Below are 22,956 nucleotides of genomic sequence, written 5' to 3' on the forward strand. Positions count from 1 at the left end.
GAAAACTTTTGAATTCCCCCAATTTTCTTCGATTCCCATCATGTTAGCTCGAGCTACCACCCCCAAGTCCCACCTCGGCCGCTATCGCCTCTTAGCCCCCACTGCCGGCGTTAAAGTGAGCCCACTATGCCTAGGAGCGATGAACTTCGGTGAAGGCTGGTACGTAAAACATTTATTTACATATCAATCCCATGTGCAGGTAGCAACTAACCCCGACGTAGGAAACAACGCCTCGGCGAATGCGACAAAGAGGCAACTTTCCAGATCCTGGATACATACTACGAGAACGGAGGCAACTTTATCGACACGTATGCATAGCCAATCAATTCGACCTTGAAATATCTCTTAACCCAGTCACTAACAAACCAAAAAGAGCGAACAATTACCAAGCCGAGGAATCCGAGAAATGGCTCGGCGAATGGATGGAAGTCCGCGGTGTCCGTGACCAAATCGTGCTCGCAACCAAGTATACCTCGCCCTACCGATCTTACGTTCAGTCCGAGATCCAGGCAAACTTCGTCGGCAATAATGCCAAGAGCTTGAAACTGTCTGTCGAGGCCAGTTTGAAGAAATTGAGAACGGATTATATCGATCTGGTACGTGGCTGCTTGCTTTTATCATTACTTCTTGGGATATTCCATCTTTACTAACAGTATAACTTCCGAGTATAGCTCTACGTCCACTGGTGGGATTTCAGCACTTCCATCGAGGAGGTCATGACCTCACTCAACCAGCTAGTGCTGTCAGGCAAAGTCCTGTACTTGGGTATCAGCGATACACCCGCGTGGATCGTGACCAAGGCGAACCAATGTCAGTTTGATAGTTCTCAGCATGTCCGAATGAATCACTGACGCCCAACTACAGACGCACGCGACCACGGCCTCCGCGCTTTCTCCGTTTACCAAGGCAAGTGGAACGCTGCAAACCGCGATTTCGAGCGCGACATAATCCCCATGGCTGCATCCGAAGGCATGGGTCTGGCACCGTGGGCTTCACTCGGCGGCGGCCTATTCAAAACCACCGCACAGCGGGAAGAGATCGCCCGTGGTAACAACCCCGGACGACAGATTCCTGCGACGGAGCGGGAAATTGCAGTGTCGAAGGTGTTGGAGGATATTGCTACGCGAAAGGGGACTGCGTTGACCAGTGTTGCGTTGGCTTATGTGATGCGTAAGGCGCCGTATGTGACTCCAATCGTGGGAGGGCGTACAGTTGACCATATACTGGGGAATATTAAGGGGCTTGGGGTGGATTTGTCAGATGAGGAGGTGAAGGAGATTGAAGGGGCTTATGAGTTTGATATTGGGTTCCCGATGAACTTTTTGTCCCGGGGGGGATGATGTACCTGAGGCGCATCCGGCGAGTTCGTCATTTATGAATATGACGGCCAAGTTTGATTATCCTGATGTGGTGAGGGGGATCAGGCCGAAGAAGTTGGATGCTTAAGGGTATTTGATGTGGGGACCGGTTCAACTCCAAACCTCCAATGGTTTTGTTTAGATCAGTGGTTCATTCGTCGCGGAAGAGATCCAATGGCACACAATTGTGAAGTGACTGAATCGAAGGATAGAAGACTTTTTCAAACAAGCAAAACCATTATATGCATACAGACACAAGGACCAAGTGAGATTTGTAAAGTACATGGGCGAAGAACACACAAGGAAAACCCCAGCATCCGATATACAGTGGTAAACATGAAATACAAATTTGAAAGCCGGGCATAAGACAAGAGAAAGAAATACAAATAAAACCCCCTATTTAGGGGCGGAAGCAGTGGCACGAACACGGCGGCCGAACTTCTCCAGTTCGCCGATGATACCGCCGCCAGACAAGCTCCACTTCTCGCTCACCCACTGGTCATTGATGATCTCGCGCAGCAGACCGCTGCGAGCAAAGTACTCCATGAAACCACGCGCCTCGTCGCGAGTGAGGCCGCCCAGCGTCTGCAACTCGAGAGGACTGACAGCCTTCTCTGCGGGCTGGAGCAGCTCCAAGACGCGAGGGTCAGCCTTGCTGTAGGCCTCTGGCTGTGGGTATTCCGGCGAGGAGGGACTGATACCAGCCTGGCGGGCGGCCAGGCGGTCCAGGGCAATTTTGAGAGCCAAAGGGTTGGGGTTGTTCGAGGATGAGGTGGCGTAAAGGAGGAGACCACCGTTCTTCAGAGAATCGCCTTCCTTCAGCAATGAGATGAAGTGGTTGACGAAGGCAAGGTCGTGGGCGTGAATTGGCTTGTAGTCAGCGGAGCGGTAGGCACTCTCCACCATCCAGTGAGCCAGACCATCCACGGCAACAAGCATGGGAGGACGGGGCTGGAAGTTCTTCTCCAATCCTGCGGCGGGGGCAGTAGCAGTGAGCTCGGTCCAGAGAGCCTGGAAGACGTTCCAGGAGACAGCGGGATCAGTGAAACCCAGCTTGGCGAGGTCCTCAAGGGTCGAGGAAGGCTTCAGCATCTTCAGGGCCGGGTGGTTCTGCGAGACCTTCAGGCTAGCCAGGAGCTCACGGTTGGCATCGACAGTGCGAATCAACAGAGCCGAGGTCGCGCTAGGCTGAACATACTGCTGCGGGTTGCTACCTTCGATGGCGGCGTAGGCGGTGTCACCGGACACAAGCTCTCGAGCTATAAGATTGACAAGTCAGCAGCTGCAAAATTGCAATGTACGCCAGCAAATCGTCCTACTTACCGTCGGGAATAGTGATAACAGCCCACTTCTTCAAGAAGCCCATGGCCATAGCCTGCAGCAGGTGCACGGTCTTTCCAGACCCCTTCATACCAGTAACAATTTTTTTGACAACCTTGCCCTTCTGGGCATCATCACCCTCCCCAGAGATCTGCTCAAACAAACGACCCATTTCAATGGTATCGCGTCGGAGGACCGTTCCAGGTCGGCGGAATATGGACCAGCCCTGCTTAGGCTTGAAGGCCTGCACTGCTCTCAATTGATCGATCATCGGCACAGGCAGTCCCAGAACTGTACCACGGAGACGGGAGTCCACCATAGTCTCCGGGGACAGCTCAAGCATGCCCTCAATCTCGAGGGCATTGGGGTTACTTAGGACAATGCGTTTCCGCAAAGCCTTGCGCTCACCTACGGCCGGGGGACGTCCGCCGCGATCAGCGACCTTCTTCTTCTTCCTTCTCAAGCTGGTTGACTGTCTGTGCTTTACGGCAGTCAAACTGTTTCCCTTCTTCTTAGCCGGCTGGGCATAGTGCACGGCGGTGGAGTGGAAGGGGGCGCTCGAAATCCGGGGCGTTGCGGACGGCGGGAGGAGCGCTCGCGGTGTCGGTCGAAGCCTCGAGAGGCAATTCCAGCACCACGACGAGGCCATTGTTGTCAAAGACACCGGCGCAGCCAGCGAGGAGACAACCGGTGTTGAGATGGAGAGGTGGGTGGGAATTGAGTTGAGAAAACAACAGCAGTTAACACTTCGGTCAATAATTTGATGCGAAGTCCGCCCGCCCTGAGAAGTAAAGGCGGTCTAGATGCCTTAGTCATGGCAGAAAAGTACAAGCCGCTGTATCTGATAACCACTTTTTTTTTCTTCGGGCTGATACCCACCCTTCGAACATCAACAGTCTACCAATACTACAAGTATCGCAATGCCTGATATCGAGATGGCAAACGCTGCGCCTGCCGCTGCAGCTGGTTCCAAGGCCGAGAGACTGTAAGGTTCCCTTTTTCCGACCTGAAAAAATGGGAAGAAAATACAGAACTAACATCCCATGTCCAGCCCCATTACCGTCTCTAAGCCCACACCCTACACATTCGACCTGGGCCACCTGCTCGTTAACGACCCCAATCCCCTCGAGCTCCCCGAGGACCAAAAGCTGAACGAGTCACTGAAAGCGACAGCCCGCGACGGCGTCCAGGTCCTACTCAACCAGCTTCTGACAACCTGCGAGATCAAGACCTCCGTCTCCGACGGCGTTCTCCTCACCCTGCCCGCCCCTAACATTCACCTCCCGCGCCACAAGCCGCTCCCCGTCCCCAAGGCACCCACGAAATGGGAGCTGTTCGCCCGCAAGAAGGGCATCGGCAAGTTCAGCCAGAAGCCCGGTGCCGCTGGCCAGGACAAGGAGCGCCGCAAGAAGCTGCAGTATGACGAGGCTTCTGGCGAATGGGTGCCGCGCTGGGGTTACAAGGGCAAGAACAAGGACGACGAGAACCAGTGGCTTGTTGAGGTTGATGAGAAGAAGTGGAAGAAGGAGGCTGAAGCCAATGCTCAGGGCGGTAACATCCGTGGTATGTCTCGGACTGAGCGCAAGGAGCGTATCAAGCGCAATGAGCGTAAGCAGCGGTCGAATGAGAAGCGATCCAACCCTGCTCGTGCGAAATGAGCGGTGGTCGATGATTGATCTCTTTTCGGTTTTTTTCACGCTTATCTTATGGCCTCTGGCTTTTCCTGTCTTGAATCCTCTTACATTTCTGGCGTTGGGGTTAGGAGTCGAATGGAATTCTTCATGTATTGTGGACATACTGTGATTCGCAAGGCCAAACCATTTCCACTGGCAGATGGGAGTCACGTGCCGTGGGTTCCCTATACTTATCTTATCCTCATCTCTCTTTCCCTCATCGTAGTACCTACTAGGTATTCCCTTGGGGGTCAATTCACAATATCTATCATTATCCATGACATGAGCCTTGAGATGGCCGCTTATGCAGCCTTATGGTGTTTTTCAAGTCTTTCCAGCGATCTTTCCAGCGGTCTTCTCAGTGGGTTTCCCAGGCAATCTTCCTAGATACCTTCAAGATAGCTTCCCCTTTCTAGTCTGTGGGTAGAACTAGCTTTGATCTCACAATGAGCCTATCTGCGAGATCGCCCACACGAATCTCACGCTCGTAAAGCTTCGCGACAGCGAGCAGTTCATCAACGAATCTTTCGAGAATACCATCATCCCCCCGGGTCCATTCCCTCCTGGCAACTTTATTCGTGCTGATGAGACTCGGATAGGAGATGAGATCTTTCTCCACAGTATTTTCTCTGAATTTATGGAAGGCGCCCATCTCGCTCAGTCTCCACTCGTAATATTGATGATCAGCTAGAATCCAGGAAGGTCTGGATCCGGTGTCATTTGGTATACCTCGGACAAGACTCTATCAGCGAGATGGTCGATGGAATGCGTAGCTCAGCAATATGGAACAAAAAGCAGAGAGTTCTTAGGTTCATACATCGGGGATGTTTAAGGACTATTGTCCTATATCCGCAGCCAACCATTTCTTAGACAAAGACTACACTTTGGTTTAATTTGTTCAGCTGTTTTCATTTCTTTTGTGTCGTCTTTTCTTCCAGGGAGTTTTCGTTTGTTGAAGGCACAGGTCTCAACTATCGATACGCGCTCTATACCCTACTGCTACGTGGTTATTTAGCTTACCCTCTCATGTTGCTTCTTTGCTTCCACAACTCCCTCTGTTTTTATATTCTCCAGGCGTCTATCGATATGTTCGATGGCCCTTACTCGATAGCTCGATAGTCGTAGTCTAGCTGTGTGATACTATAGGGAGTATTATACCAGAAAAGAATGGTCTTGCTCGAACCGAAAAGTGCCTTTCTCACTTCCTTTATTGTACAATCCTCGAAAGGAATACGCCAAATACATACTTCAAACAAAAAAGCAAAATGTAAATGTAAACCCCCATAGCAAAACGCACAAAACAGACATGAAGCAAGTGGCGATGATGGAAATCAATGTCAACCGCAGAGGGGAATCTGGAGATGTCGCAATATCAAGCAAAGCACAGAATGAGATTTGTTGCCCTTCCAAATAGACAGGGGACAGCGAAAAGAGGGAAAGATACAATGCGAGAGTCGAGCAATATGGCTCGAGTAAACGAAACGGCCGGCCATTCGCATTTAGAGGAGATGCCAGGAGAGCAAGGGATGTACATAAGGAAGAGGAATATTGATAGGGAATTCGATCCCAACACGCGGTTGGGACAAAATGACAACGAGAAGATATGATCGAGCATACGGCTAGTGGCGATGGATGATCATATCAAAGGTACGGATAGATAATGTAATGGTGGAGGAAGGGAATGCCACTCTGAAACAACTTGTACGGTCCTATCTGGTCCGGCAGATAGAACGGATATTGGGCCAGCCCAGTTGGAACAGGCCTTAAAAGGGAGATAACGACGTGAGGCCGCTTGATCCAACACAAGTTTGTGTCGAGAGATACGTCTTTCAGATTTAGATTTTGATAGGAGAGAGCGGCGGGCCTAGCTCGGGAAGTTGAGAGATGCTTCGGGAATGTGCGGTCTCGATGTTCTTCGGCGGGGCCTTTCGGGTGCGGGCGGTTGCTGGGCGAGCTGTCGCTGGGCGTGGTGATGTTGTCGGGCGAGGTGGCTCACGCGAAGACTCACGAGTAGGCTGGCTGGGTTCTTCTCCAGCGCTGCTGCTGGAAGACGAGATAGCGCGTTCATGGCTGAGAGAGGCATGTTCCTTTTTGGCGGCCTCCTCCACTGAGACCCGCAGGTCGCGCTCGTCCATCTTTTTCTCAATCTCAAGGTATTCCTTCTCGGTCCAGCATCCCTGCCAGCAGTTCTTCCAGTCACAGACCAAGAACTGGAAGCAGAAGGCGTCGATTTTCATGCAGGGCTGGAAGCAGATACACAAGTTACGGTAGTCCATTTTGTTCTGGTCCACGTATGAGTGAAGGAGGTTGAGGTGGCAGGTGATAGCGAAGAGGAGGTAGTAATGGTATGGCGGTAATTTGGAGAGCTCGTCTTTGAGTAGCTGTGGAGCGGTCGTGGCACCTTCGCATTTCATAGCAATCATCGTTTGCGTTGACTTGGGGAAAAGCTCATCGGGAAGCTCACGAAGCCAAGCCTTGAAGAGAGACCCAATCGTATTAATATCGTAAAGATCAGGCACTTCGAAGAGATCGATGTCGAGTTCTGTGTCAAATCGTCGTTGCCAGTGCTTGACCTCCCTGCCGCTGCCGGGAACACGATAAAGGCCCTCTTCCTCACAGCCCTTGAAGTTTAGATAATCAATCGAGCGATACGGTAAGGCAGGCATCCAGAATTCTGTCTTGTCTCGGCAGTCTTCGAGCTTCTTCGCAATGCGGGTCTTTCTCGCCTGCTCGATGAGTGGGAGGTTGATCACCGAGCATGTGTACGAGTCGTCGGTGATCATCTCTCTCTCGTTGGTGCTGCCGCTGCGAGTGATCTTGCCAAAGAATCCTTTCCCAGCCTTGCCAATGCGATCTGCAGTACTGCTTCCTGAGGACTTTAGATTGCTGAAGATGGTAGACGAGGCGCCAGAAACCTGACTCAGCGAGCCCGATGCAACGATATTACCGTGACTGCGCTCTTTTCGTAAAGATATAGCGTCAGCTTGGCGTTCGGGGGGTTGCAAGCCTCCCCGCACGGCGCGTTCTGGTCTTGCAGTCTCACATCGGGGTGGATTCGCGGCCGTTGTTGCGGTTTGACTGAACTCTTCGAGTTTGGCCAGTCCAGTAGATGGGCGTCGGCGCGGTGGTCTGGGTCCGGAGGAGTCATCCACTCGAATGGAGCGAGATCGGGTCAAAAGGTTTGCAAATCGTTGTTTGTTTTTCTTCGGCGCGGCAGACTCTAGCTCTGTGTCGGCTTTCTTGGTGACTGTTGGTTGCGCATTCTTATGACCTGCAAGTCCATCTGTAGATCTGTTAGAAGTGGACCGCATCGGTGGGGAGGGAAACTCACTAGTCCTTTCGGTTCCATTTGCACGGGCAAGTGTCCCTGGAAGATCAGGCGTTGATCCATATGGTTTCGAAGTCATCGATGACTTCCGTTCTCTGGAGCTGCCCCTGCTCTTGGGATGTTCGGCGGAGTTCTCTGAGCTATCTGACCGTTGTGACTTGTGTGAAGATTTCGGTGCTTTCAAGTTGCCAAAGAATGACTTCGAGGCATCGCGCGTATGTCGTGAGTCTTTGGGAGAAGGGAAATATTGAGGAATGGCTGTGATACCGGGCGTCGTGGGCTCGGAGGGACCTGCACCAGGGGAAAGCGGGATAGTAGGACTGGTTGCCTTGTCAGTGTCCTCTGTGACAGGGCGAATTGTTGCGCCTTTGAAAAGTGGAGAGCTTGATGCAGACTTGGGCGAACGTGGTGTTAAGGGGGTCGGACCGTCTGAACTGTGGTCACCTGGCGTCAGAGGCGATGAAATCTTCTCTTTCTTCGACTCCATCTTGAAGGAGCTCAGATCGAGGTTGGGCACTATTGAAGCTCGGTTTGGCATGTTGGGCGACAATTGGACGCGGTCCAGGGTGGATGTGAAGGTTCGAGAGTCGAGGTTGTGTAGATTGTAGGCCAGTTTCGGATGAAACCTTTCTAATTTGGTACAGCTGGCCAGCGCTGAATCCTGAATCACGTATGCGGCTGAGACGCTCGCCTGGGTATCAAAGGTTCGAGGTCCGTGGGCCGAAAGGAGATAGGCAATGTCTACCTAACCGATATGAGGAAAGTGTGGGATCAAATGGAGTATCGAGGACAGATCTGCACCAATTATAGGGTCAGAGCAAAATCAAAGACATGTGAAAGGAAGAAGAGCCAAAAAAAAAGACAGGTGAGACTGCATATGGTGACATATGCAGGCAAACGAGTTAAAAAGAAGCCACACCTCGACTCTCTTTGATGATAGACAAGGCCAGGAACCAGATCGCAGAAACAATGGGTTCAGCTGATCACTTACCGAGTTCCTCATATTATGGTTTCAGTATGTGACGGATGTCTCCTTTGTGAGACGATTTCAAGTTCACCTTTCCCCCTCTTTTTGGGCGCTTCGAAGTTCGGGGATCGGCAGGGCGGAAGGGGGGCGAGATAGGAGTCGCGGTGGATCAAAAAGAATTCAATTTCACAAGGGTAGAGATTATGTAGGAGTTCACAGGTATAGGTGAAGAATTGTTTTGAAGTTAGGAAGTTCTGTAAACAAAAAAAAAAAAAAGCAAGTCTCCTAATAGACTTAGCGGTACACTAGTCCGAGGAGAGACTATCAAACAAGCCACATTATAAGAAGTCATAATTAGATATTCAGAATTCTATATAAGAATCATATGGAAACTTGAAACCAGTGTTTCGTTTTTTTTTTTTTTAGATACCTACTCAAATTCTATAAGGTATGACATGGCATATCTTTTTTTAAAGATGATTCCCCCTGAAGGTCATACATCGACCCAAGGAACACCTTTACTTGGGTGTCTATAAATGTCCCCTGTCTATCTTTAATGCTTACTCACTCGGACACATTACAGGATTAGATTCTATTTGTCCGATGGTTGACACGATGATAGTGGAACATAGAGCGATCAGAGCTCTCCACTTTGATAGCCATGGCTATACGCTGTGATGCCACTTTACGATTGGTCAATCCGACCCAGTGATACCTAGTACCTAGGTACAAGTCAGGTCCGTACCTGATTTCCTATCCATGGATTGCTTGGTCACATGGGCTATACCATCTCTCGGCAATGCCTACTACTAGATAGTTTGATGGGAGTAAAGAAAAACAATGGGATAAAATGGCTCTCATATCAGGGGTCAGGGCTAAATGCACAAACATGTCCGTGTCCCCGAAGTACTCCGTCCACTTTTTATAAATTTAATTTAGTGTGTCTCGGGTCTAACCTTGGAACGCATCTTCTTCCCGATCAAGGCGTACACGGTCTCAAGTGGGGGGATCCTGTTTGAGAAACATTTTTAGTTGTCGTACCTTGTGCATGAAAGGATCTTTGTATAACATGGGAAGACTCGGAGCGCAACGCTGACAATGCTCCCAAGGTAATAGCCCCGGTAAAGTGGAAATAACTATGGATACTGTAGAGCCATTTAGATTGATTCTTATATGACTCGACAGCAATCAATTCCTGTGTACGTACTTGTGGAGTACGGAATACGGAATACTGCCACTGACTTCTACTCTTCTGACACTCTTGTACACCGCCATCCTATTTCGAATTTCCCACTTGGGGTTCCATCAAATCTGAAACATGGCTGGAAATATCAAACTAGCGCCCTTGGGGATGACAGTGCTTTGGGCGTGCACGGAGCAGAGTGGAGATAGGGCTTCGACAGCACAGTCAGCATAAATGTACAATAATCCATGCAACCCTTATGACGTTGGATGTATTGCTTCATTAGTACCAGCCCTTTCCCCCTGGGCGATTCCGATATAAGTAATAATGACATACACTCGATCATAAAATTCCTGAATACCCACTAGCCGAGCCCTAACACGTGCCTGGAGATCACGTGCAGCGCACGGGCCACAAATTCCAGAATTGGAAAGACCTTTGCATCTAGATTCACCGCCCTGTGTGAATCTGTTGCTGATTTCACACTAATCATCTCTTAGATCCCCGGTCTACTAATCTGCCAAGCTCCATCCAACCAGGGGACATCTGATCAGCCAGCTTCAGTTGGTTCAGTGAAGACATGGCTCTAGTATCAGGCCCTGGTAGGGCTGCAGGTAGCCCCGCAGACTCTGAACTACACACCTCCAAGCATGTCACTTACATCAAGAATCTAGACACTGTGCGTCCTTCAAGAAAAATTGTTGAGAACGAGGATTATTAACCAACATAGAGAAAAGATGAGCTGGAATATTGGCTAACCGAACACCTTCGACTAAATGGTGTGTACTGGGGTCTCACAGCCCTGCATATTCTAGGGCATCCGGATACATTACCTCGAGACCAGACCATCGACTTCGTTCTTTCGTGCCAAAATGACAATGGAGGCTTTGGTGCTGCCCCAGGTCATGATGCCCATATGTTATATACAGTCTCCGCGGTTCAGATCCTCATCACCATTGATGCTGTCGATGAACTCGAGAAGCGAGGCCGAGGTGGAAAGCAGAAAGTTGGGTCTTGTACATGCTCACTCTCTTAGTTACTGTCATCGAGGAGTGCTGATTGAACTATGACAGTCATTGCAAATCTACAAAATCCAGATGGATCTTTCATGGGAGACCAGTGGGGCGAAACAGATACCCGGTTCTTATATGGTGCCTTCAATGCCTTGTCGCTGTTGCATCTGATGGACCTAGTCGATGTCCCCAAAGCCGTTTCTCACATTCAAAGTTGTGAGAACTTGGATGGAGCTTATGGTATTCGTCCCGGTGCCGAGTCCCATGCTGGCCAGGTGTTTACTTGCATTGGCGCATTGGCCATCGCTGGCCGCTTGGACTTGGTGAATAAGGATCGCCTCGGAGCTTGGCTTAGCGAACGTCAGATCGAAAGCGGTGGTTTCAATGGTCGACCAGAGAAGCTTGCAGATGCCTGCTACACCTGGTGGGTTGGATCAAGCCTTGCCATGATTGACCGTCTACACTGGATCGATGGCAAGAAGCTCGCCGCATTTGTTCTTCAATGCCAGGTCAGTCCAATTGCCTGTCGTATGGCGGTGGAATTACTTGCTAACCGTTTTGAAGGACCCTGATGCTGGAGGTTTTGCTGATCGACCAGGAAATATGGTAGATGTGTACCATACACACTTCAGCCTTGCAGGTCTGAGTCTATTGAAGTTCAAGGGCCTTGAAGAAATCGATGCTATTTAGTGAGCTATAATGCTTCTATCTGTCAGTCTATTGTGTGGTTTGCTAACTTCAATGAACAGTTGTATGCCTAAGTCGATCACTGCCAAATGCCTTGCGGGGTAATTCGTCAGTTGATTCATGGATTGATACAATGGATCCATATGGAACCCATTGCAATCTAACAATCCATAACAGTCGTTTCTCTATGGACCATGGGGTACGATGCTGGAGAATAATAACTATTGCCTTACTCTGCTTGTGATCCCCTACAATGGCCAAAGAGCCCTCAAGACATCGTGGCACATATTGTGTACATAACGTCGACAAGCAGTTGTGAATGGAAGTTATCTTGCATTGGATGAGATCCCGTGACCTGTGGCCTACCTATGGAACCTACCCGTCATTTGACCGGACGCTCTTGCCAGTTGTGTGAATAGCTGGATGAGAAACTATTCATTCACCGCCGTCCGCCTTTTCGACAATTTGATCCGTCCTCTCGGCTTCTTTCATCACCCTGCCCCAGCTTTCCTCCCTCGCATCTTCTTGGCTTTGACACTTTGGTTGTTTTGCCATTTCCATTTGCATCTCATCTTATCGTTTATTGGCTACTTCCCAGCGGTTTCCATCATGGAGGACAACTCCCTCAAATGTATCATCTGTCCTAGAGAGCCCCGCTTCAGCGATATCTCCCATCTGTTGACACATGCTGCCTCCAAGGCTCATCTGTCCCACTGCTTCGCTGTCAAGGTGCGCTGCAAGTATGATCCTGACGCAGTCGAGCTTCTCAAGCGATACGACGACTGGTTCGATGCCAATGGCTATGACACGCAGCTAGCTGCTCGAATGGCTGGCAAAGAACGTCGGAAGAAAAGAAAGTCGGACCGAGCATTGACTGCCAATACGGCCAAATGCACAAAGAGCCAAGCACCCAATGTCGAGTCTGAGAGCTCCAATATTCCTGCAACCACAACTACCTCCGGCCCTGAGTGTCTCGATCCTCGCTTGGCTGATCACGGTGACCAACAGCGTCATGCAAATGCAAATCTCACCCCAACTACGCCAAGCCCCCTGCCCATTACCAACAACAAAGCGATATTCCGTATGGGTCCAACTCTTCGCTCGGTGCAGTCCTCGAATGGCACAAATTCAAACATGTTGCAGCCGGTGCACGCTTCTGGACTCGGCAATGAAGCCCGATCATTGGCTTTGCCTGTGACACCGATACAGCGCCGACGCAGACCGGAACCCTTGGAGAGAACCTGGATCTCTGACAGAGACACCCCTGATCCTTTTATTGACTCTGGTGATCAGATTCAGGCCTCTGGAGATCAAACTCAGACCTCTGGTGACGCTGAGATCGCCAAGTCCCAGGCTGAAGAAATGGCGAGACTCAAGGGAGTCTTGTGGCCTGGCATGAATATTTTTGATTCTGCCACGGAGCAGATGCGTCGTCGGCGCAACCAGAGGAAGGATACTGCTGTGTTGACTATGATGGAACGTGATTCTTCGCTCGTGGAGGCAAACGAAATGGTCTTCTCCCCAGGCGGAAGCCTGCAGACACAGCGTGAGATTACGGGTAATGTGGAGGAGCACAGCCTCCTGGAAGGAGAGACTCCAATCCCCAAGCGAGCTCTTACTCGTACCAGGACCACCCGTCTGACCAAAGCGGATCCCAATGTGCCCCGTGCTGCGGACAGAAAGCGACAGAAGACCGATAAAGACCGCAAGAACATTGAAGAACCAATCAAAGAAGAGCAAGATTATCCCCGCCACTCAGGGCTCGCGGCAGACCGTACTCACACTTATGTTGGCGACGATGAAGAGTTTGGATTGACTGTCAACACCTTTGGCACACGACCCAGGGGTGGATTCAACGTTTTCGTTGACAATGGACAGATCGAGGAGGTGAACAAACCATCTTACCAGGACCCAGGATTCAGAACACAGTTCGACACATTGACCCCCACTCGCCTTGTTTTGAACGGAAAGATGAACACCGGTATTCTCACCTCCAGAATTGGACACACATTCGTTGACAAGGAAAACATCGAGCCTATTCTGAATCCTCAGGGCCGAATTGGTCCCTATGATTGGCACTCTCCATTCGCCAAACGCGCTAACCCTGATGCATTTGGATTCGGCCCTCCACACTTTTCTGATATTGGAGATGCATACGACAACTTTGACAAGGCTGGATATCTATTCAACCCTCTGCAAGCCCCCTCCAAATACCCTTTTTATGACAACCCGTACGAGAAGGCGCATGATGCAAGCCAGAATGGCTGGTTTTCAATGGAGCAAACAGCTCCATCTGAAGAAACCGTCTCGGAAGAGGACCAGATGCTTCAAGCATGCTATCTGACCACCGATGCGAACTAAATCTCACGACTCTGTTATTCAACCCCCGGACTCGCCTGCTGTCTAGGTTGACCAACCCTGCTGACACGACTGATGCTACGTGACGTTCCCGGAAATGCCCGAAGATGATATGGATACCCAGAAGAACAGAAAACCCAAATATTGACGTGGTACAACGTATGTTTGCCATGATTTTCCCCTTGCCCCTTGCCCCTTGCCCGACAGCTTTGCTCAACGACTTTGCCCGACGACCTTGCCCGATGACGTTTACTTGCTCACACCCAGGTTGGTTGCTATCTTCCACCAATTGTGATTTTTCATGGGGGTGTCCATTTGTATTTCCCGTCTTCGTTGAGCTGTTGAATATGCTGTACAATGTCATGATTAGCCAGTATCAATATGAAATGTGCATTCAAAAAAACTTCCGTGCCCTCATGTAGAGACAACATCTTTTTAAGAGGTCCCAAGTACTAACTAGATACACTCACATCTATCACGAACGCTCGCCAACTCCCACTTTTGCAGGGAGGACCAAACCACTGGTCTCTTGCCCCTGGACCCCTGAACCTAGAAACACCCCAAGGCACCGGTCATTGAACTGACACACACCTTTGCTTATGCGCTTCCTCTCATGATATCACCCACAGAACTCGTTTTAACCAGGAAATGATCGGCAGTCAAGCATTGGTAAGGTTTGTAGCCCAACTAACCTACACATTGAATTCATGTAATGACTTCAATTCAATGCATGTTCCTAGATTTGGCCCTCGGTTAACGTCCTCTGTATCCCATCTTTCATGCAGCTTGTACTCGAGCTTGACATGATCGAGTGTTTTGACTCAGAGCAGCGACGATAAAGACTGGTACCCTGGTGACGGTTTCTGTCCACCAGAAAATCAGTTCCAATCATGTCACCAAGCCAGCCTAGCCTCCTGGAATCAAGCAGCATCAAGGCACGACGGAGCAGTCAAATCTCTCGATATGCACTTGAAGGCTCTCTCATAGGTCTGTTGGAAAATGTACTCCCTTTACTCCATAAACCGCCCGAGGACGTCGACTTGAGAGGTGGAAGAAAGTCGCCGCTGGTCCTACGGTCATCCTCGCATCTTCAAACCACATATAACACTAGCTGCTGCCAGCAATGGATGTCCATTGATTATCTCTAATATCTTGGGTTTCCGCGGCCCACTATCTATAAAACCAACAGCGAAGAATCCGTATACAGGGTCACGCTCACACTACGGGAATTGCGGCCCGTATATCTCATAAACATCGTCTTGGCTTGGTCTTACATTCTTCCTTCTCGATGGGTTGAAATACTAGTATGCTGGCGAGCATTGTAACAGTTTCCATTATATCGGCGACTCGATGATTGAAGACTTCTGGAAAGTAATTACACAACCTCGCTGGGTAGCCTATGTAAAGAGAGGACGGTGTAAGTTATACTCGCCATGGCTTTTACGAAGTGAAGCCCAAAGTGACAAGAAAATGTGGCTATGCCTACACAGCATAAGTTGCAATTTTGCTTATTTAGTGCATAAACAGCTACGAATGGGCCTCTTTATTACCAGATTCATTGACCGCTTTCAATTTCCTCTTAGAGTTCTATATTGCGGACAGACTCGAAGGAGAACTACTAGTTGGGCTTTCCTCTGTCTTGCTACTTCCATCGCGGAACGTACCTAGCCCAAAATTATATCCACCCGTGATGATCTCTCCATGGGCGAAGTTCTGGATTCTACGTTCTAGCAAAAAGATTTGAGCGAGCGAACAATATGGGATTGAACCTACTGGTTTTCAGATTGCGCAATATGCTGACACGTTTGAAAATAATCATCCAGGCCTTCCGAAGTAAGTCAAAACTCTTTAGCCGCTTGTTACTCGATATTAACATGTAAGATTGAAATCCTAAGAGTCCGAGGACGCTGATGAGCAATCCGGGAGCACGACACCTCATCTATTCAATTGGAATCGACACAATGACGATGGTCTTTGGCTTGATGATGGGTCATCAAATGTTGAAGATATTAGACGACTGCAGAATTACCCATGGATTGCTGATCCTTTTCGGAATATAGATCGGTACGATCCTGTGGAGCAAGACAATAAATGCAGTCCAGACATGGGTCTTATATTGGATTGGAACGCTGAAGTTCAGAGCCATTGCCTTTTGTCTTGCCTGGAGACCTCACCGGAGTACCCTGAAGAATGAAGGTAGAAGGATGTTATCAACGAACCAACAATCATGATATAACGTCGTGTATGTCTACGCTCAATAGTGAGAATACACCTTCACTGATACAAGCCAGAATAATCTTGATATCATTTACCAGATTGGAGATACGTGGGTAGGGAGAGGATCGAGAGATCTGGAAAGACTGGGAATGGTGAGTATGCGAGACATGGTCAATGGAATTCTTTACGATCATCCAGATAGTGGAGTGAAGATCACTATGCAGATGTTCTAAAAGACAGATTGACAGAATGAGGCCATACAGTCTGAAGTGATTGAAGGGTTCATATACAAAACTGCCTAGTCAAGTGCCTGGTCACCTGGGCAGGCCACCTTCCCCTTAGTCGAAACTTGTCACGTACCCCAGTTCGCATATAGCCTTCAGCCACCGGGGTATGAATACCTGCCCTCTCACACTTTCTTTTTCTCTGAGGGTTACGTTTATTTTGTGAGGGTTCCTTCTTTCATCATTCTTTCCTTTGTGCCCTTGGTCTCTTGTCTGTCTGAATGTTTGTGTATTTAATTGTTGCACTCATTGCAGATTGATGGTTTGTTGCTCCGGCAGTTTGCGGTCTTTGTTTATTTGTCTCCATGAAGCTTGATAGGTGGTCTCTTAGCAGTCAGTTCTCTCGAAAATGGTTATCTCTCTCTCTCTCCTTCTGTGCGTGTGTCTCTCTTTTTTACTCTCTCACTTTCCCACTCTGTCTGTGAGTCGTAGATGTCTTACCATCAACAGTAACAATAAGCATCACTCATGCAAACTCCAATCATATTGAAACCCACACATTGTATGTAGAACAATATAAATGTGCTATCTATGCTGCGATACAACCTTGACTCGAGTCCTTGGTAGAATGCGAAATAGCTATTGAACTAGGGCTATTCCGTACAGATGACGAGCCCCGGACGAAAGTGATGAGTCAGCAGCCAATTAACGCCCCAGCGCGTTCTGTACGCGTCGAGGTCAAGTAAAATGCGGAGGACTCGCATGGGGCTCGATTTGAAGTGTTTTTTTTTTTCTAAGGTCAAGCTGTGATGAATTGCCTCTCCTCTGAGTTCCATTGAAGCCCGTCTCCTATTACCACAACCCATAACCCCTGCATCCAATCGCACTTCCGCTCCGCATACTTGCTCGTCAAGATGGCACCTCATTCTTCGCAATCATCCGCGCCCTCGTCATCAATGAAACGAAAGCAGGCAAGCATCTCCAGCTTCTTCACTCAGAAACCCGCTTCCTCGGCGCCCAAAGACTTCGGACCGACCCCGGCCACGGCCCCCAAGAAAAGACAAGCGTCCCCAGCCGACCAGATCGAGCCCAAGCAAGACGATACCAGGCCAGCAGACGACGATGACGAGGACGAGGATATTGTAGTACCAGCATCAAAACGAGCCAAAACTACTAGTACGAAACCGGAGGAGCCAATCCGCGTTGCGACAAGTGTGGATTTCGAGCACACCTCTCAGGCGAGCAGCAGCCAACGCACCGATATATTCAAGTTCCAGAGTTCCCCTGCAGTTGCGCCAGTTCTGACCGAGGAGGACCCAGCACAGGCACAACGGAAGAAAGAGAAGGAGAAACTGCACCAGCAATTTGTCCGGAAACTCGGTGGGCCAGATTGCCAGATTGGGCTTGGGAGAACCGCTGTGAATGAAGCAGCCAGCGCGGAGGCAGAAGCCGCAGAAGCTGAAGAAGACGATGAGCCTCCACCACCCCCGACCAAGGGGAAGGGTGCGAAGAAGACCGCGAGCAAGCTCACGCCCATGGAGAAGCAGGTTATTGAGATCAAGCGTCAGAATATGAACACAGTCTTGGTCATTGAAGTGGGATACAAGTTCCGCTTCTTTGGAGAGGATGCGCGCATTGCGGCTAAGGAGCTGGGCATCGTGTGTATCCCCGGGAAGTTCAGATTCGACGAACGTATGTATTTTCTACGTGTCCGAGTATCGAAACCATGCTAATGCTAAGACCTACGCAGATCCATCCGAGGCACATATCGGCCGGTTTGCATCGGCTAGTATCCCCGTGCACCGATTACACGTACATGTGAAGCGACTCGTTACAGCCGGCCACAAGGTTGGCGTGGTGCGACAGATAGAGACGGCCGCGCTCAAGGCTGCGGGGGATAATCGAAATGCGCCATTTGTTCGCAAACTAACAAACCTTTACACGAAAGGGACCTATATCGATGACGCTGAAGGTTTGCAAGGTCCTGCGCCGGCAGCGGGAGGCGCATCCCCTGCCACTGGGTATATGCTTTGTATGACGGAGACCAATGCCAAAGGCCCCGGGAATGACGAGCGAGTTCATGTTGGGATTGTCGCTGTCCAGCCGGCTACAGGTGACGTTATCTACGATGACTTTGAGGACGGGTTCATGCGGAGCGAGATCGAGACACGACTATTGCATATCGCTCCCTGCGAGATCTTGATTGTTGGAGAGATGTCTCGGGCTAGCGAAAAGCTTGTGCAGCATTTGTCTGGAAGCAAGATGAATGTTTTTGGGGACGCCGTGCGCCTCGAACGGGCTCAGAAGAAGAAAACCTCTGCCGCCGAGGCACACAGCCATGTATCGGGATTCTATGCCGGAAAGATGAAGTCCACTAGTACCGAGGAGGATACACAAGCTGCAAAGTTGCTCCAGAACGTCCTTGGTCTCCCGGAGCAGGTGACTATATGTCTGTCTGCTATGATCGAACATATGACCGAGTATGGGCTGGAACATGTGTTTGACCTCACAAAATATTTCCAGCCCTTCTCAGCCCGTTCGCACATGCTTCTGAACGGAAACACGCTGGTCAGTCTAGAAATATACCAAAATCAGACGGATCTCTCGACAAAGGGTAGTTTGTTTTGGACTTTGGATCGGACCCAAACGCGATTCGGACAACGCATGTTACGGCAATGGGTTGGAAGGCCTTTGCTGGACAAAGTGCGCCTGGAAGAGCGGACGAATGCCGTGGAGGAGATTATTGATCCTGCGCGAGCGGTTCCGGTGGAGAGAGTGCGAGGGTTGCTACACAAAGTCAAGAGTGATCTTGAGAAGAGTTTGATTCGCATTTACTACGGAAAGGTAGGTGGTTTTTCTGCGGTGACGACCACGCCTGTACTAATGTTGAGCCAAGTGCGAGCGACCCGAACTTCTCACTGTTCTGCAAGCTATGCAGATGATTGCAATGGAGTTCTCAGATATCAAATCACCTGCCGAGACGGGCTTTCAATCATCGCTGGTGAGCGAGGCTATCGCCTCTCTGCCCACGATCAGAGCGTCAGTTGTCAAATTTTTGGACAAAATCAACATGCACGCTGCACGAACCAATGACAAATATACCTTCTTTCGCGAATCGGAGGAAACAGAGGAGATCAGCGACCTTAAACTCCAGATTGGGAGCACTGAACATGGGCTATCAGAACACCGCAAAGAGGCCGCGTCAACGATTGGGCGAGGCAAAGTCGAATACTCGACAGTCTCCGGAATTGAGTACTTGATCGAGATCGAAAACAACTCCCCAGCACTCAAGCGCGTACCAGCATCATGGGTGAAAGTCAGCGGCACAAAAAGAGTGTCCCGCTTCCACACACCACAAGTCATCCAGCTCATCCGCGAGCGTGACCAGCACAAAGAAGCCCTCGCCGCAGCCTGCGACCAAGCATACAAAGCCCTCCTAGCGGATATTGCCGCGCAATACCAGTCCTTCCGTGATTGCATCCAATCCCTCGCAACCCTCGACTGCCTATTATCTCTCGCAGACATAGCCCAGCAACCGGGCTACGTCAAGCCAGAATACACAGAAGAAGCAGGCCTCCACATCGAGCAGGGTCGACACCCAATGGTCGAACAACTTCTCACGGACACATACGTACCGAATGACACAAACCTCCAACACGACCGCACGCGCGCCCTCCTCGTCACCGGCCCAAACATGGGCGGTAAATCTAGCTACGTGCGACAGGTCGCACTAATCGCAATCATGGGCCAAATCGGGTCCTACGTCCCAGCAGCTTCTGCCCGACTCGGTCTCCTAGATGCGGTGTTCACACGCATGGGCGCCTTCGATAACATGCTCGCCGGTGAATCAACCTTCATGGTCGAGCTCTCTGAAACAGCAGATATTCTCAAGCAAGCAACGCCTCGATCTTTGGTTATTCTCGACGAGTTGGGCCGCGGTACCTCGACGCATGATGGTGTCGCTATCGCGCAGGCGGTGCTTGACTATATGGTTCGGTCGATCCAATCCCTCACCCTTTTCATTACACATTACCAGCATCTCTCGCGGATGGTGCATTCCTTCCCTGATAATGCTCTCCGCAATGTCCACATGCGGTTCACGGAGACGGGTAGCAAGGATGAAGAAGGGGATGGGGAGATCACGTTCCTCTATGAGGTTACCGAGGGAGTTGCGCATCGTAGTTATGGGTTGAATGTCGCGCGGCTGGCGAACTTGCCTTCGGCTGTTATTGACGTCGCTCGCCAGAAGAGTGCTGAGTTGGAGGAGTCTATCCGGCGCAAGCGGTTGGCGGGGCTTGTAGGAGCGGTTGGTCGGGTTCTTGATGAGAAGAGTGGTCTCGATGGAGAGTCTGCTGATGCTGATGGCCTGCTCAATAGGCTTGTGGCCAGTGCGGAGCAGCTGTAATTTTTACATTCTATGCCGGCCATTAGGCATTTTTCGGTACAATCTCATACATATGCATGGGCTTAGCATGGTCTTCAATAAATCGATCTTGAATATCAACCTTAAATCAAGGCAAAGTCGGCCTTTGAGCAGCCTCTGTTCTTGACATTGGATTCGAGACCAAAACCCCGATGGCTGATTATATATCTTGTACTGTATATATCTTTTTTGAATGCCAGTTTGAATGCCTTGTTGGATGCCTTGTTGAATGTTCTTTGCCTTTTTCGATTTAATGGACATGAAGAGGCAGCAGTAAATAGCATAAAGCTCGAGATGTGTAGCTTTCACTTAAGAAAAATGGCATAGCGCATTTACCGTTTACATGTAGACATGCCGAGACAACAGTCAAGCCCCGCAATATCTAAACTCACATACTACACTGGCCAGATGCTCTACGAACGCTTTCAAAACCTCGACCTCGACAAGGCTGAACTGGAAGTTTTCAAACTTTTTTTGGGGATTCCATTGTTCTTTTTGTCGATCGGGGCCTGGTTCGAATCGGCGTTTGTCTTTTCTAAGTACCAGTGATGGGGAAAAAGCTGGTACGAGGAAGAAAAGAAAGGAAACAACATCACAACCTCGTTTGTCGCATTGAGCCCATGCAAGCACGCCTAAATGGACGTGTGTATGTAGTAAAACACCAAGATCGAAACCAGACCAGACCGTGCCACAAGTCCACAAACCAGCCCTCGCGCAAGAACTTGATTTCGTTTTCTCGTATCAATAAAAAAAAGGCTTTCTATTATCTTTTTGTGGCTCTCTGCTCCTCTCTCTCACGATCGTTTCTCCATAATCGACCTTCCGGGACTTTTGGCGTTACAAAAACCAAAAAGTCAATCCACCCAAGCCATTACCTCCAGTCGAAACGTCGGAAATCGTAGAAACGGCCCCTTGAGAGTCGGCAGGCGGGGATGATTGGGCAGCGCGGCGGTTTAGGGCTGAGGAAGATAGGAGGTTGAAGGTACGGCAAGAAAGAAAAACAGGGGACTCGATTTTGGCCGAAGAGTAATCATGAAAAACCGGTCGTAAGGGATATGCGAGAGAAGAAGAGAGACAAAATAGATGACGCGAGCGAAATTTCGTTTTGGTGGATTTTAACGGAGACGGCGGGCCTCGCGCTCGGACTCGAGCAAGCAGAGGATGTCGTCAACGCGGACTGGTGCGGAGGAGATGTTAGCGATGTGGTTCGGCAAATTCTTGTCGCCTTTTGGGTCGATTTTCAAAAATTCCAAATTTCAACATGAGGTCTCTTTTCGGGAGAATGAATAGATAGACCCATGTATCATTTCCCCCTCTTGTGATCCCAAAAGACGACCGGATTCAATGAAATCGATATCGCATACCTGGGCCCTTGACGTTGCGGATGATGGAGCGCGAGGTGTCGTCCATGAACTCGACGCGGACCTGGGTGACACCACCACGGGATCCTAAATGAATAGACCACAAATTAGCCATTGCTATTCCTCCAAGTATCTTTTTTTTCATCGGTTGTATCGGGCGATCTGGGGCGCAATGGGTGCACCCCGCGAATATCGAATATCGAATTGTGGGTTTTGGAGCTTCAAAAAACTGGAAAGCACATACCGGTGCGACCGAGGACACGGGTCACCTTGACGAGCTTAACGGGCTGCTTGCTGGAATCCATCTTGAGGGATAGGAGAGGGCGTTGAGCTCGAGGGTTGGAGTTGGTTGGGCTGAAGGTAAGAGAGTGTTGAAGTGGAATTTGGCCTGTGTGGGTTCGTGCAAATTACGCGAGGGCTCAGGGCCAGCTTGACACCTGAGCCGTCAGGCAACATATGAGTCAGCGGATAAAATCGACACCTGGGCCGTCAGGCGGATTCAGGCAGAACATATTTTCTTGACACTCCGATATCGTTCGGCGTCACTGTCAGACAACTTCGGTTTCCACAGCCAATCATCCTATCAAATCATTTAAAAAACCACATGAAGGTTGCACCAACTATATGTAGATACTTCAAATAGCCATAAACCACCAATCCTCTCACGTGGGCTCATACTGTTCAGCGAGGCACGGTACATACTCCCCTGGTCCCCGGGTCCCGTCACTAGTTCACCGGAGTAATCTGCCCCTCCAATTTCTGCCGCAAGAAGCTCCGGTCTCTCTCTCCCTCTGACTCAACTAGACTATAATAGCCGTTCTATCTTGTCTCCGCGATACATTCA

The 22,956-nt window shown here is 49.9% G+C and overlaps 8 protein-coding genes across 8 annotated transcripts; 5 read left to right on the top strand and 3 right to left on the bottom strand.

Annotated features, from left to right (window-relative positions):
• Window positions 1–40: 40 nt before the first annotated feature.
• N7500_000397 (aldo/keto reductase) lies at window positions 41–1,340 on the top strand (the record flags this gene model as incomplete). The annotated part of the gene is made up of 5 exons (XM_056671543.1): window positions 41–159; window positions 222–308; window positions 374–596; window positions 672–810; window positions 865–1,340. 5 exons carry the CDS (start codon window positions 41–43, stop codon window positions 1,338–1,340), a joined length of 1,044 nt encoding a protein of 347 aa, XP_056537116.1.
• Window positions 1,341–1,754: 414 nt separating this feature from the next.
• N7500_000398 (mitochondrial 37S ribosomal protein mS29) lies at window positions 1,755–3,327 on the bottom strand (the record flags this gene model as incomplete). The annotated part of the gene is made up of 2 exons (XM_056671544.1): window positions 1,755–2,617; window positions 2,682–3,327. The coding sequence occupies 2 exons, from the start codon at window positions 3,325–3,327 to the stop codon at window positions 1,755–1,757; spliced, it is 1,509 nt and encodes a 502-aa protein (XP_056537117.1).
• A 271-nt stretch (window positions 3,328–3,598) lies between these two features.
• N7500_000399 (ribosome biogenesis protein RRS1) lies at window positions 3,599–4,336 on the top strand (the record flags this gene model as incomplete). The annotated part of the gene is made up of 2 exons (XM_056671545.1): window positions 3,599–3,663; window positions 3,730–4,336. The coding sequence occupies 2 exons, from the start codon at window positions 3,599–3,601 to the stop codon at window positions 4,334–4,336; spliced, it is 672 nt and encodes a 223-aa protein (XP_056537118.1).
• Window positions 4,337–6,186: 1,850 nt separating this feature from the next.
• On the bottom strand, window positions 6,187–8,217 carry N7500_000400 (uncharacterized protein; the record flags this gene model as incomplete). Its single annotated transcript, XM_056671546.1, has 2 exons — window positions 6,187–7,634; window positions 7,683–8,217. 2 exons carry the CDS (start codon window positions 8,215–8,217, stop codon window positions 6,187–6,189), a joined length of 1,983 nt encoding a protein of 660 aa, XP_056537119.1.
• A 2,192-nt stretch (window positions 8,218–10,409) lies between these two features.
• N7500_000401 (Rab geranylgeranyltransferase subunit beta BET2) lies at window positions 10,410–11,634 on the top strand (the record flags this gene model as incomplete). The annotated part of the gene is made up of 5 exons (XM_056671547.1): window positions 10,410–10,508; window positions 10,560–10,845; window positions 10,903–11,351; window positions 11,407–11,531; window positions 11,592–11,634. The coding sequence occupies 5 exons, from the start codon at window positions 10,410–10,412 to the stop codon at window positions 11,632–11,634; spliced, it is 1,002 nt and encodes a 333-aa protein (XP_056537120.1).
• A 504-nt stretch (window positions 11,635–12,138) lies between these two features.
• Window positions 12,139–13,890, top strand: N7500_000402 (uncharacterized protein; the record flags this gene model as incomplete). The annotated part of the gene is made up of 1 exon (XM_056671548.1): window positions 12,139–13,890. The coding sequence occupies one exon, from the start codon at window positions 12,139–12,141 to the stop codon at window positions 13,888–13,890; it is 1,752 nt and encodes a 583-aa protein (XP_056537121.1).
• A 3,352-nt stretch (window positions 13,891–17,242) lies between these two features.
• Window positions 17,243–20,733, top strand: msh3 (mismatch repair protein MSH3; the record flags this gene model as incomplete). The annotated part of the gene is made up of 3 exons (XM_056671549.1): window positions 17,243–18,020; window positions 18,079–19,172; window positions 19,225–20,733. 3 exons carry the CDS (start codon window positions 17,243–17,245, stop codon window positions 20,731–20,733), a joined length of 3,381 nt encoding a protein of 1,126 aa, XP_056537122.1.
• Window positions 20,734–21,276: 543 nt separating this feature from the next.
• On the bottom strand, window positions 21,277–22,479 carry N7500_000404 (40S ribosomal protein eS28). Its single transcript, XM_056671550.1, has 3 exons — window positions 22,357–22,479; window positions 22,116–22,199; window positions 21,277–21,928 (listed from the first exon to the last, which is right to left on the bottom strand). Exons 1-3 carry the CDS (start codon window positions 22,415–22,417, stop codon window positions 21,867–21,869), a joined length of 207 nt encoding a protein of 68 aa, XP_056537123.1. The 5' UTR covers window positions 22,418–22,479; the 3' UTR covers window positions 21,277–21,866.
• Window positions 22,480–22,956: the final 477 nt, after the last annotated feature.

The sequence above is a fragment of the Penicillium coprophilum genome (assembly GCF_028826855.1).
Source record: "Penicillium coprophilum strain IBT 35676 chromosome Unknown utg000001l_segment0_segment0, whole genome shotgun sequence".
In the NCBI taxonomy this organism is placed as follows: domain Eukaryota; kingdom Fungi; phylum Ascomycota; class Eurotiomycetes; order Eurotiales; family Aspergillaceae; genus Penicillium; species Penicillium coprophilum.